Genomic DNA, 14,403 nt, shown 5'->3' with positions numbered 1-14,403 from the left:
GAAATACATGATTAAACAAATTAATTAACCAGAGAAAATTGAGAAGCTTGCCCATGGTATTAATAATCGATCTTTAGTGCCTTTCGACTGTTAAATTAGCAACCCCAAACTTGTTTAGTTTTTTACCTTCCCAACTTTTTATGCGTTTGATTATATTGCAATTTAATGTTTATTGTTGACAAATGGTTTAAAATTTTGCTACCAATCAAATTGTCTGCCTACAAGTGCATATGCTTTTGAATTGCATATGAGAATGCAATTACTATGCCAATGTTGTTTGATTTTGTAGTGACTGAAGAAGGCTAAGGACATTCATCTCAAATGCTCTTCCACCTTGATGAACGAGCTTCAACTCAATAGCTTCCGAGTATGGAATCTACATCAGGAAGGGGGGCATGTTAACCCTCACGCACATTCCTATCACCTAAGACGGACGCCGTATTATTTATTTGGTAGAGTCGGGCACCGGGCTTGTCGGTCCAATAGGAAAAGGGTAAGAGTGATCGTCGATGAGAGGCGCATTGTAACTGGAACATTCAAGGGATTAGTTGGCTAAGCATGGGAGGCCAAGTGTCAATGGGGCAAGCTCATATAAAAGTCAACTAAACCTAAAATTCACTCATTCTCTCATTTGTGCAATTGAAGAGTGCTCTTGCTCCATCTCCATCTTCTTCTTCTTCACCTCTTTGTGTGTGTGTGTGTGTGTGTGTGTGTGTGTGTGTGTGCGCGCGCGCGAGAGAGAGAGAGAGAGAGAGAGAGAGAGAGAGAGAGAGAGAGAGAGAGAGAGAGAGAGAGAGAGAGAGAGAGAGAGAGAGAGCATTGCGATAGCGGAAGGATGGCGGCGAAGCGGTTGAGCGCAGCGCGGTGGTGGCTCCTTCTTCTTCGTGGCGAGGAATCCTCCACGACAGCAAATGTAGAGCGGTGAGTGACACACCATCACCATCTTTGAGCTTACTAGTTTAGGCTTTTTGTGCGCTTGAACTCGCCATTTGTGGCTCGCACATAGTGTATAGGAAAGTTCCTTGCATTGACACATGCGATATACATGCACAAAAAGTGTCCATATCATCTTCCTCATGCATAATCTTCGACTCCAGCTCTTTACGCAGCAAAGCAATTTTAGCCTCATTACGACTTGCATAAAGACTAGCCAAAATATCCAAGCCTGTTTTGCAGTCTTTGCTGAACGAATGTGAGGAACAATGGTGCACTTCACATACAACACAATCAATGCACGAGCCTGCGAATCCTTTATATTCCAACGAGATTGTTCTGTCGTAGGCAAAACAACTCTAATAGCAACAATCCTTGCAACAAGACCTGCAACATGCTCAACATAGCCTACATCCTCAGAACCAGGAAGTACATCAATGCCCTGCATAATATTCCAGACGCCCTTTGACACAAGAACGTGTTGCATCATATAAGCCCACATAGGATAATTGTCCCCATCCAACCTGTCCTCAATAGTAAACATCTTGAAGACATATGTGTTGTTGTCAGCCATGGTAAATGCTGCACCTGATGTGAAAAATGCCCAAAAATAGGAGAAATGGAGCGGGAACAAAATGTGCTAAATTGGCACTGACAGAAATTCTGCACAAAACGACAAAATTGCATGTTCAGACCTGCCTGTAGTGGAAACGGAGGCCGAAATGAGCCCAAATCAAAAATCTGAGCAGATTGAGATCTACAAGCTTAGTCGGAAATATTTGTCGACCTGCAAACCCTCGCCAAACTTCACTATAATTGGAGAAAGTGAGCAGACGTTGGTGCGCCCAAGCCGTGTCGACCCGAGAAAGTGTTAGGACCCAGGTGCATGGCAGCAGACAGATTGATGATAGCGTACTTGGACAACTATTAGATGCAGTTTTAAGCAAGCACAACAGTGGTATGCATGCCAAGTGCGGCCCTTTGCAGGTCAAGTATTGTTTTTTTGAGCTTTGCTAGTAGTCGGAAGCAGCTATGGTATGTATGCCAAAATGGATGGTCAAGATCAGCAGGTGTAAAGCTTGTTATGTGCTAGAGGGAAGGTGTTTATCTGTTCCTCGATTGGATTTCGAAGGAGAGAGTGGCTCAAAGGTCGTGGGATCATTTTTTTTTTTGGCAAGACTCTCTCTCGAAGGTACCATTATTACACGGCTTATTTTTTATCGTTGGGGGTGGATTCTTTGGAGCTTGCAGCAGTGAAGCTTTTATGTATGCAGTGGCGGGCGAAGCTCGACACGATCGCGTCCAAGTCTTAGCATGGGAGAGTGACCCAAGTCGCAAAAAAGTGAGCCAAAAAAAAAGAAGAAAAAAAACCTTTTTTGAAAGTTGGTCGCCATGCTTAATTAAGGGAGCAACGCCGATTGGAGAAGGGAAGAGGTGCCGCTATCAACAGGTGCTGCCTCATGCGCTATCAACAGGTGTTGGGGCCATGCCAAGGGAGTGGCCAAATTGGGAGATGAAGCTAGGGACGGGCTACATGCCGGAAAAAGGATTGCATGACAAGGGGGGCAGCCCGTTTACGGGGAGAAGAGGACGGGCCTTCAAGGGCGCTGCAGGAGGGCCTCTGGCATGGGGTGCTAGGAGGTGAAGTGTTGCTTTGTGCTGCATGGGGGGGTCCGTCAGTGTTCCGAAGACCAAGGAGCTTGCTACAGTTGATGGTCGCTGGTGATGAGAGGTGTCGTAAGCTGTTGCAGAAGCAAAGGAGGCCGCCATATCAAAAGGGAGTGCCAATTGCTCAAGAGGGGAGGCCGAGAGCCGCATGAGGAGCTCCAAGTAGCACTGCACAAGCAGAGTGGGGTGTGCTATCTGTAAAGAGGGACTGGCTGAGTGCAACAAAGGGGGTTGGCAGTGCTGTATGCATGGAAAAGATGCCGTGAGCTGCAGATGTTGGGATAAGAGCTCCATTGGGGGCATTGCATGCAGAGGGGTGCTGCCTTGAGGTGAGCAAGGCCGTGAGCAATCACAAGTAGAGCAAGTGTGACAGATTAGAGGCCAGGGCTCGAGAGACTTGTGCGACTTTGGTAATGCAGGGAGAAAGAGCAAGGCCAATACTAGGACTGGTCGTGTGCAGGGCTGAAAAGTGTAGAGGGCGCCCCGTCAAGGTGAGCAGGCTCGGGGAACTATTGGTGTAAAGTGGCGAAACAAGGGAAGGAGTAGAGGAAAGGGGCCAAGAGCTGTAGTCGGGAGGAGACAAAACATTGAGCTGATGTGCTTATGCAGGGCCCCCAAAGAGGGGAATTTGTATGCTAAAAGCACTGCCAGAGGAGGGCCCGACGGTAACTGAGCAGGGAATGCCAAAGAACTTACTATGAAGTAGAGCAGGTGTGCAGGAGTAAGGCTTGTGCTCCACCATCATCAACGGCAAAAAAGCATCATTCTAGACCTCTCTAAAGCATAGCCAATTGCATCGATATTGGCATAACTTCTATATCTCGATGTTTAAGTGGATGTTTTTCCTTCTCTCTTTCTCTCGTGTTTTATGGTATATCGAGTGTGTGAGTATGTTCAAAGTGAAAAAAGTGTGTGCAAAATAGATGTCGGATTAAAATCAGAGGGGATGCTCTTTTGTATGCTTGTGGCGGTATCTTGAGCATGATAGCTAGCGGGAAAGTTTGAGTCTGTCGATGATCTTGGGTGTCCGAGAGTATCGAGTCTATTTATATGTGAGTGTGTGGTGCTATCAAGGATCAGAGGTCGAGATAATTTATTGTATGATTTGCGACCGAGTGTATACAGTTAGGGATGGTTGGCAACGGGCTTGGACATTGATCGTTTGCAGATCGGGAGTCTAGGTGTGTGTTTACTATGGGATAGGGGTGCTGTGAAATCACTAGGCTATAGAGAGGCATTCATAGTGTGTGCTGGGTGTTTTCCCATTTCCCCCTTTCCATCTTGTGGTGCCCCCACTGAGGACCCACTGATTGCTTCCTAACAAGGTGTTCATGAGTCAAGATGAAGCACGAATTTGGTCCAGTGTTCAAAGGAGATGAAGATGCTGACAGTTGGATAACCGATTTTGAGCTATTTATGCTGACAGTATTGTAGATGTCAGGTGATGAAGCAAAGCTCCAGACTCTACCCTTGGTGCTGCGAGGTAAAGCAAAAGTTTGGTTCGATGGCTTAGAAGATCTGCACAAGCAGAACTGGATCGGATTTCGAGAGCACTTTCTACAAAGGTATCGAAAGGTGGTGTCAGCTTCGGAAGCAGATGCAAAGATCAAAGGTTTGCAGTAGGACGTAAGTGAAAATTTTGATGCTTTTGTTGATAAATTTGAAGCTTATTGGGGGGATTTTGCGGCTGCTACCCAAGTAACAAATGCGGGATATTTTAAGCGGGAAAGGTTTCTATCTTGCTTGCATCCCTATGTTCATGAGAGAGTGGATTATGAAAATCCACGGACCTTTGATGAAGCTGTCCAAGTTGCCAGAGTAAAGAGTCAAAAGACGAAGAAGAAGATGGAGGCAGGATTGCTACAGTCTACCATCATGGCAGCCAATGGACCTAGGCCCAAACAGATTGATGAGCATCAAGAGGTAAAAGCTCCTTTTTTTATTGATATGAATGTGATCAAATCACGTGAAGCTGATGCCAGGCCAGAAGAGGTAGAACAAGTACCAATAAGGGCTCAAAAGGTGCAGAGAGGCATATTCAGAGTGCCACTCAGTTTGATTCCTCAAGAGGACGAGGTGATAAAAGTTCTTAAAGAAGAGGTGTCGGTTCTAGAGCCAGCAACGAGGTTGACAGCAAAGGTGCAAGAACCGACAAGATCAAAAGAGGAGTCCGACAGTTCTCATAGCTCCGGCAGCAGTTTGGACACAGATAGCATGTGGGAGAGAGAATCCATCTCTTCTAGGTATGAAAGTTATGATGTTTTTCATGTAGATGAAGTGGAGAAAGATGTATACATGTTGCCTATCAGCCAGCTGAAGGTCGAGGAGAAGCATAGTGTAGGTGTGGAAATGCCTTGTGCGAACAGGTCAGTTTAGCAGCCCTATCAAATGTCTTGTGATGGTGAGTCCCTATTGGAAGAAGAAATGTGTTTTGATTGTGCATCCAGTTTGATTGAAGAGCAGGTTTCTGAGGATGACTTGCAAGAGCTAAGTCGCAAAAAAGCGAGCAAAAAAGAAGAAGGAAAAAAACCTTTTTTGAAAGTTGGTCGCCATGCAGAGCCGATTGGAGAGGGGAAGAGGTGGCGCTATCAACAAGTGTTGCCTCATGCGCTATCAACAGGTGTTGGGGCCATGCCAAGGGAGTGACCAAACTGAGAGATGAAGCTAGGGACGGGCTAGATGCCGAAAAAAGGATTGCATGACAGGGGGGGCAGCCCGTTACGGGGAGAAGAGGACGCGCCTTCAAGGGCGCTACAGGAGGGCCTCTGGCATGGGGTGCTAGGAGGTGAAGTGTTGCTTTGTGATGCATGGGGGGTTCCGTCAGCGCTTCGAAGACCAAGGAACTTGCTACAGTTGATGGCCGCTAGTGATGAGAAGTGTCGTAAGCTGCTGCAGAAGCAAAGGAGGCCGCCATATCAAAAGAAAGTGCCAATTGCTCAAGAGGGAAGACCGAGAGCCACATGAGGAGGTCCAAGTAGCACTGCACAAGCAGAGTGGGGTGCGTTATCTGTAAAGAGGGACTGGCTGAGTGCAACAAAGGGGGTTGGCAGTGCTACATGCTGGGAAAAGATGCCGTGAGCTACAGATGTTGGGATAGGAGCTCCATTGGGGACATTACATGGAGAGGGTGCTGCCTTGAGGTGAGCAAGGCCGTGAGCAGTCACAAGCAGAGCAAGGGCGACATATTAGAGGTCAGGGCTCCAGAGACTTGTGCGACTTTGGTAACACAGGGAGAAAGAGCAAGGCCAATTACTAGGACTGGTCGTGTGCAGGGCTGAAAAGTGTAGAGGGCGCCTCGTCAAGGTGAGCAGGCTCGGGGAACTATTGGTGTGAAGGGGCGAAACAAGGGAAGGAGTAGAGGAAAGGGGCCAAGAGCTGCAGTCGGGAGGAGTCAAAACATTGAGCTGATGTGCTTATGCAGGCCCCCCAAAGAGGGGAATTTGTATGCTAAAAGCACTGCCACAAGAGGGCCCGACGATAACTGAGCAGGGAAAGCCAAATAACTTACTATGAAGTAGAGCAGATGTGCAGGAGTAAGGCTTGTGCTCCACCATCATCAACGGCAAAAAAGCATCATTCTAGACCTCTCTAAAGCATAGCCAATTGCATCGATCTTGGCATAGCAGGGGGTGTTTATTTGGGGGGGGTGGGGTGGGGGGGGGGCGGGGGGTTTCAAAGTTGCACTAGCTCTTGCATTATAGGACGTCAATTCTCTATTCGAGTCCAAGATAGATAGTAACCTCTAACAAAAATCATTAATTAGACTTGAGTTATTTTGTCACTAAATGATGCCAAAGTTTAGTAGAGTATTTTTATCTTTCACTATAGATATTGTGAGGACGTCCCTTTGTTCTTTCTTCATTGAATTTACATGCCTCTTGCTATCTACACATTGTAATGCATGGACGATTTGAAGCTATTTTAATATAGAACATAAAATACATGTGGTATTAACATTGTAGTAACTGTAGTAAGAATGACTAAAGAGCCATTCAACTTCTATACTATATATAATGGACCTTAAAAATTTACCTAGGCAATTCACAGTTACACATTGGTTGATTTAAAAGAAACCCTTACAAAACTTCTAATTTAAATGAAAAAGTGAAAGAAGATTTAAAATGCTAAAGGGAAGGATCACATTGTAAACAAGTAAAAGGGTCATGGTGGCTTGCTAAGAAAATAAGAAAGTTTTAAAGTCATTAAGATTGAGTTTAGTTGGAATCGATCTTCTGGAAAGGATTGCCTCATCTTAGCCTTGAGTTGGTTGAAAATTGAAACTAGCCAATTGAAAACCATGGTAAAGGGAAGAAAAATGATGAAATATGTGAGAAATTAATTGAAAAATCTTACAAAGTTATGCTAGTATTTTGGTTCGCTTCTTTGTAATGATGAGAAAATTTGGCAGATGGCCGCTTAATAAAAGAGACTTTATTGAATATTGATTAAAATTTAATTTATAGAATGCAAGAAAAATTAAGCCACATGAGGTTGTGAAATGAAATGTGAAATAAAAAGAACTCATCAATGTGTGTATATGTGTGTGTATCTATAGAATTTACTAGAATTATCCAAGGAGAAGCATTGAAAGTATGCCTAACCCAATTTGTGTATCTTTCTATTTAAATTAAAGAGGGCCATTGAATATTTGGTTACACACAATCTTTCTTGTACTCTTCCACCTTTTCTTTTCTTCATTTGCTACCTTCACTAAGGACATCCTAAGTAGCCCAAAAATTAGGGGCTATCAAATAGCTATTTTCAAAGACCTTCCAAAGGTCTTTGAGATCCTTTGGTTATTTTATAAACAAGGTGAAGAGGCACGAAGGCCTGCTAAGTTAAAGGGGGAATGAGAATTTTTGGAAAGTAAGTTTAAATGAGTGCCTACAGTCACATGAAATTTTTACTGTGTTTTAAAATAAAATTATATTATCTATTAAAAATATAGAATCGTAAATAGTTTATATATTAAAAAAGATCCCACTTAAATAATAAAGTGAAAGATGTATATTGCACAATATCATTTGAAAACAAAATAAATTCAAAAATAAAAATAAAAATATGTATTATATTATTCATTATACATACACAAGTTATGTTCACAAGAGTCGACAGCAAAAACCTCGAACTCTTCCTTCCACCTCTCTCTTCTTTCACAAGGGATGGAGGTAGTTCTATAAAATCTATTCTGTACGATTTTGACGTCCAATGAGCTGTAGTGTAGTGGTAGTGCTGTCTAGTACATAGCTGTGCTAGATTCAATTCAATCACATCGATCCACATTTTGTGCTGAAAAGAGGACAATAGAAGTATTCTTTCGAGGGGGGAAGGGGTGCTTAATTTTTTGTGAGTTCAAAGAAGTGTAATCTCCTTTTGTGCCAATGGACAACCATTCCTTTTTGAATGTCTTCCATCGGCTCTTGTGAACCCAACCATAATCTCGAATGGTTTATATATTAGAAAAGGCTTCACTTAAATACTAAGGTAAAAGGTGCACATTACACATTATTCCATAAAAACAAAATAAAATGAAAAAGAAATAAAATAGCAGTAATAAACTAAAAAACATACTAAAAACTAAAACAAAAGAATATACTAATGCTTTCATTAAAAAAGATAGACTTAATAAGCTTAGAGAATAATAAATCAATTTAATAATCTAATAAAATGAATCTTTGTGTATTCTTTAAATAAAAGGGCTCTTCGGAAGTGAAAGTATATAAAAAAAATTTATTGAAAAAATAATTCACATGATGGATCAAACTCTTATGAATACTCTTTAATCCTTTGTTTTAAAAAACACTACGGTAAAACCCCCAGTTTAAGAAACTTTAAGCCAATGTCGGGTGTATTTTTTGATTGTTGCAGAGTTTTGACTTCTCTCTAGTACGGAACGTAGATGGCGTTAAGGTCGAGCTATAGCAAAAATTTGAGGAGCTATCACATCTCTGGCAATGCATACGATAGTGAAAAAAGTTTCCCTTTGTTTAAAATAGGCCTTCCAACAACAAGATTGATAAGGGTGATATCACGGACAAGAGCGTTGTCGTGCAGCTCCGCTGCCATGAAGAGAAAAAGAGCAGAGAAATTCAAGATAAGCTTCTTTCAAATCTACACCTTTAGTGAGAAATGATTAGGGCTTGTAAACAGGCCAAGCTTAATGATTAATGTATACTAGATGCGGCTTAAAAGGGCCAATTGATGCCTTAATGATGCTAAAAAAGACTATGCTTGAAGTGAGCACAGATGGGAGATTATGATATAAAACTACAGCGCTTGAAGTGCTCTACCGGCCTGTTTTTACGGCTCGTCGATTGGAGCTACGGTGAAGAAGTTATGGCATATTGAAGTTTGAGTCGATTGCAGATCCGTACCGGATTAGGCACTACAGCTGAGGTGACAGAAATAAAATGAATGCGCGGGCCTGAAGTGCTCACTTTGTGGAGCGCGTCGGTTCTTTCAGATCAGTGATCGGAGTTTTGGTTGCCAAGATATCACCAGTTTAAGTTTCCTCAGGGGTCGGTTCCGTGCTAGGTCGATCGCCTCGGTCGAAGCGCCATTTGGAAATTTACAGCCTTAGCAGAGTTTGTATGCCTTGTATGTAGCTTGAGAAGTCTACAGGAACTTACGGCTCGTCTGATAGAGTCAAGGTTGGTGAGATAATACGGCTTGAGGCCGGTGTCAGTTGCGGGCACTGTCGAGCTGGATGAATTTTTAGCACTATTCAAGACTTTTATGGGCATCAAAATTCATGATGATATTGTTAGTCAAGGACTCTTAGAGAAAGAATTTGTGCTTAGAAATGCATTGGCCGATATGAATACTGATTTTGGTGTCCTTTCGGAGGCACATAAAGCTATCGATGCGCTTTCACTCAAAAGATTTGGAGGATGCCAAACGTGGCAGTGTGAAGGCAGTGGAGCGAGGAAGAGCATGCTCAAGTTGGTGCCCTTTGAGGGCCACCCACCCAAGGAGACTATGGTGCAATAGCAATGGCCGCCCATTTGAAGAAAATAAGGAGGGCTTTAGTGTGAAGGGGGAAGAAAGAAAAGGAGGTGATGGCGTGGAAACTACGAGCAGGCAGCGCATGGACGAGATTTTTGTTCAGTTGCGAGTGCGGCGATCCTCGGATAGTGACATGCATGAAGGAAAAAACTCTCAGCACGGCGGCGCGACGCTATTTGGCACTGCTTTTGGCATATTTCCCTCTGGTCTGAGGCTCCGCTTACCAGGTCATAGATCCGGTTCATGCCACGTCTGTGGTGCCGGCACTACTAAGGGGAGGTTATATTTTTAACAAGTGAGGAGGAAACGAGGGCAAGGCTATGAAGGAGGAGCAGGAACGAGGGCATGAAAAGGGGATTGCAAGGACGTGAAGCTTGGGGAAGTGAGGGCTCAGAGCAAGAAAAGCTCCCTCTCTCTCACTTTCGTCCTCGAGGCAAGCAAGGCTTTCTCTTCCTCTCTCTCTCTCTCTCTCGCTCGTTCTCATCCTTGAAGCAAGCAAGAACGAGGAGAGGCTTAAGCAAGAAGGTAGAGAAGGAGAGAGCAACCAAAGCACGTCTCTCTCTCTCTCGGCTTAAGCAAGAACGAAGCCTCTCTCTCTCTCCATCATATACTCGAGAAGTGAAGTTCTTACTCTCTCTCGCTCTCTTTCTCTCTCTCGGCCCTTGATAAGAAAAGGGAGATGGACAAGGGCATCAAGCAAGGAGGATAGCAACGAGAAGGGCAAGCAAAAATAGGGAAGGAGATTGAAGATTTTCCGAAGAAACCCAGGCGGGAAACTTAAAGTAAGCAAAAACAAGCTTGAGAAGGAGAACTCATTCGAAGCAGAAGAAGCACAGGAGGAGCCTCGTGGAGGCAACCAAGAAAGGGATAAAGTTTCAGCTAGCAATTGAACAGCAAAAAGAAGTTAAAATCTGTGAGTGGCAATGAAGGTAGTGGAAAGCATAAGGAGTAGGAAGGTACGGAATAATTGGCAAAATTGAAGAATGCTAAATCTAAGGGAACTCAAAGCAGATGAAGCGACATGAGGGAATTTCCATCACCGTCATCCGTTAGAGATTAAATTAGCATTTTGTTAAGTCCGGTGTCGTTAACGGCCCAGCTAATCCTGTTAAATGGGAGGTTAAACTCCTAGTTAGCAGATGATCCAAGTGACGGCACTGTTAACAGCCCGCTTTGGCTAAGAACTAAGTTGTACGCAAAGCATTAATCAATTAATTGATGATTACGGTGATTACCAGAGTTAGTAGCATCAGTTGTTCTTGTTCTCCTTCTTTCACACCTCTCACAGCCAGAGGCTCGGCGCCTACCCGGCTCACGTAGCAAATACATATCCCCCGATATCTTTGGTGAACCCGACGTGAAACGAGTTGGGGTGGGAGGTAAAGATGGAGAATTTAGAGCAGATGGTGAAGATGATTGCAGAGTTAAGTGCGAATGATTTTGATAATAATTCAACAGTTCCAGATTTTTCAAAGATGCTTCAATTGGTTCAAGGATCTCTGCTTGAAATAGAGACCATAAAGAAGAAAAATCAAATGGATGAAGCTTTGGATGCAGCTTTAGATGCAATATACGACGAGAGACGACTCTTTGATGGATACGATCTAGAGGGCTACCTAGAGTGCTATGAGCTAGAGACCAAGGTAAGAGGGATACCAGAAGAGTTGATGATCAAATCTTTTGAGCAGTTAGTGAGTTCAAATGTGAAGGAGAAAATTCAAGAAGTTACCAAAGCTTGCAACGATGATTGGGAGTATTTCAAAGAAGCTATTGTGCAAGTACGTTATGAGCAGTATGAAAGATACCAAGAACAGAGTTCAAGTCTACCAGACTACGCAGATATCCAAGGAAAAGTACGATCAAAGTTAGAAGCTGTGATTGATGAGTTTATTGTGCAGGATGCTAATTTTTTACAGGCTAATGATGAAGACATAGTTGAAGCTGTGTATGCAAAGTTGGGTTTTGCAGATGTTGTGCATGAAATAGAAGTCTTTAAGGGTGAGTCTTTACAACTTCAGGATATGCACGGTGAATTTTTCAAAGAATCTACACATGTAGTTTGGATTACACATAATGAATTTTGCAAAGAACCTATGCATGCAGTACAGAAAGAAAAGAAATCAGGGGATCAAAACAGTGAAGTGGCTAAAGCTCAAGAAGAAATTTTGTAGATAAATGAGTGCAACCAAATTCAAGTAGACATGCAGGAAGATTCAATTATAACTGATACTTTTGCTACTGACTCAGAATCAGAGGAAAATTTTTTTGGTACAGATTCTACCATAGAGGTGATTGATGATACTGGTACAGGTTTTACCAAAGAGTTGATTAATGATACAAATGTCATAGGTCAAAGCAGGGCTGCTGTTGAGAGCAGCAGGACCATGGTTTTTGGTATACCAGATTTATCGAATTTGGATGTACCAGATTTTAAGGACTTGGTTAAGCAAGAGTATGTGCTTGATTAGGAGGGGGTGCAGAATCCTTTATTGACAAGTTTTAGTGAAGCACAACTACCAAATTGGAAAAGTGATCTTGAACGTGATTACGATGATTCAGAGGGGGTGCAGACTCCTTTGACATGCTTTTGTGACCTAGAGCTACCGATCTGGCAGACTGACCCTGAATTTACCGATGATTTAGAAGGGGAGAAAACCTCTTCTCTATCAAGAATTTGTGACACAAGGCTCACACTATGGCAGAATGATCATGAACTTGATGATGCTGATTCAAAGGGGGTGCATAGTGAAGTGCAATCTCTTGTTGATGAATATGATTGGTTTCATTGTGCCGATGATACATACAGGGCAGTAGATGAAATTTTCAATGTGCATGCCAAACTTTGTGCTACAGAAGTGCAAAGATATCTGGATGAGGGTACAAGACTTGAAGAGCAATTTATAGCACATTCGTTTAGTATGCATGTCACATGTGGAAATCTTAGTTTACAGCAGCCTGAGATGTGCAAGATGGAGGAACCTTATGAAGTGGTGGACCTAGACCTTATGTGCTTACTGGATGAAGCTTTGGAAGGATTCTCAAATACAGATGCTAAGGATACCAATCAATCCAAAATCATGCATGAGCAAGTTTGTTCAGATGTAGCTGATGATGAACTTATGCAGTTGTTAGATGATGCACTACTTGATTTTGAGCCTCTACGAGATAGAGAATTGTTTTCAGGTGCATCTTTTGAGCCTAATGAAGAGTATTTTACCAGAGACTTGATGTATTCAGATATGCATGATTGGAATTTCAATACTAGTGTGAGTGAAGGTGCACTGCCAATGATTTTACCAGTGATTGATGATCGAAAATTGGATGAGCTAGTTGCACAGGGGATATGGCAGTATCTAGTGATATCTGATGCTATATGGAATCTGATGTTACCCTATGATGATGTAGGGGATTTTGAGCTAGATTTTGACCCAGGAGGTGACAGGTATATGCATGGTCTTGGGCAATTGACTTATAAGCCATATGATCCAGGCGGTTTGTATGAATATTTGTGGGCTAATATATGTTTATGCTGTAATGATTGGAAATTCTTGTATATTCCCTATGATCCTGGAGGATCGTGCAAATTTTTTTAAAGGAATTCTCACAGTGGGACAGATGATTGGGTTCCCGTTTGATCCCGTGGGCTACTAAAGTGCCGGTTGAAGATTTGAAGAGTACCAGCTATCTGATGTAGCAGGTTGCATGGTACAAGGTTTTGTTTTCTAGATTATGCTCAGTCAGAATAGTTTTGGTTATTCATTCAATAAGATTACATGGCTGGCTTCCAGATGACTTCTTTGGACAATTGATAAAGTATCTTCGCATATTTTGAGTTGGTTCTGCTAACAGAACTTGAGGTAAAGGACTTGACGGCCATTCCGTGTGCAGACAGAGTGAGGAATGCTTGATCTTGACAGGGTTCCTTAAGGCGAGCTTAATGGTCAAGCCGTGTGCATCATTAACTAGAGCACTTGAGTCTGGTGGGGTTCACTAAACATGTTATCCATAATTGAATGCTTTGAAGATACGACAGATGTGGTTCAGAGATTTTTGATGGACAGCTACCTAATGATTAAGCTAGACAATTGATGATATGGTATAAGCCTTCTTTCATTTTTTTTCATATGTTTACCAGTTACGTGAGTCTGATGATGACAAAGAGCTTAAGGTACCTATAGCAGATGCAAGTGAAGTTGGCACAAACCGGAGGTTTTGCAGGTTCAAAGGGGGTGGATGTCGTGCAGCTCCCTGCCATGAAGAGAAAAAGAGCAAAGAAATGCAAGATAAGCTTCTTTAAAGCCTACACCTTTAGTGAGCGGTGATCAGGGCTTGTTAGCAGGCCAAGCTTAATGATTAATGTATGCCAGATGAGGCTTAAAAGGGCCAACAGATGCCTTAATGATGCCAAAAATGAGTATGCTTGAAGTGAGAAAAGATGTAAGATTATGATCTAGAACTGCAATGCTTGAAGTGCTCTACCAGCCTGTCTTTACGGCTCGTCGATTGGAGCTACGGTGAAGAGGTTATGGCAGTTCGAAGTTTTCAGATCCATACCGGATTGGGCAACTATAGTTGAGGGGACAAAGATGAAATGAATGCATGGGATTGAAGTGTTCACTTTGTGGAGCACGTCGGTCTTTTCAGATCAGTGATCGGAGTCCCGATCGCCAAGATATTAGCCATTAAAGATTCACCGAGGGTCGGCTCCGTACCAGTCCCGTCCGCTCTGTCGGAGTGCCATTTGGGAATTTTTGACTTCGACCAAGTTTCAGAACGTCATGCATCAATGCTTTGGCT

General features: G+C 42.9%; 1 protein-coding gene and 2 pseudogenes across 1 annotated transcript; 2 read left to right on the top strand and 1 right to left on the bottom strand.

Moving 5' to 3' along the window:
• Positions 1-2,333: 2,333 nt before the first annotated feature.
• On the bottom strand, positions 2,334-2,904 carry LOC147428084 (uncharacterized; annotated as a pseudogene).
• A 1,038-nt stretch (positions 2,905-3,942) lies between these two features.
• On the top strand, positions 3,943-4,429 carry LOC147428083 (uncharacterized; annotated as a pseudogene).
• A 17-nt stretch (positions 4,430-4,446) lies between these two features.
• On the top strand, positions 4,447-4,977 carry LOC147428082 (uncharacterized). The gene has a single exon (XM_086497019.1). It carries the CDS (start codon positions 4,447-4,449, stop codon positions 4,975-4,977), a length of 531 nt encoding a protein of 176 aa, XP_086353145.1.
• The last annotated feature ends 9,426 nt before the right edge of the window (positions 4,978-14,403 follow it).

Source organism: Adiantum capillus-veneris, chromosome 23 (assembly GCF_014529385.1).
Source record: "Adiantum capillus-veneris isolate H3 chromosome 23, ASM1452938v2, whole genome shotgun sequence".
Taxonomy (NCBI): domain Eukaryota; kingdom Viridiplantae; phylum Streptophyta; class Polypodiopsida; order Polypodiales; family Pteridaceae; genus Adiantum; species Adiantum capillus-veneris.
The sequence above is the reverse complement of the archived record's forward strand: the minus strand, read 5'-3'. Positions and strand labels throughout refer to the sequence as shown.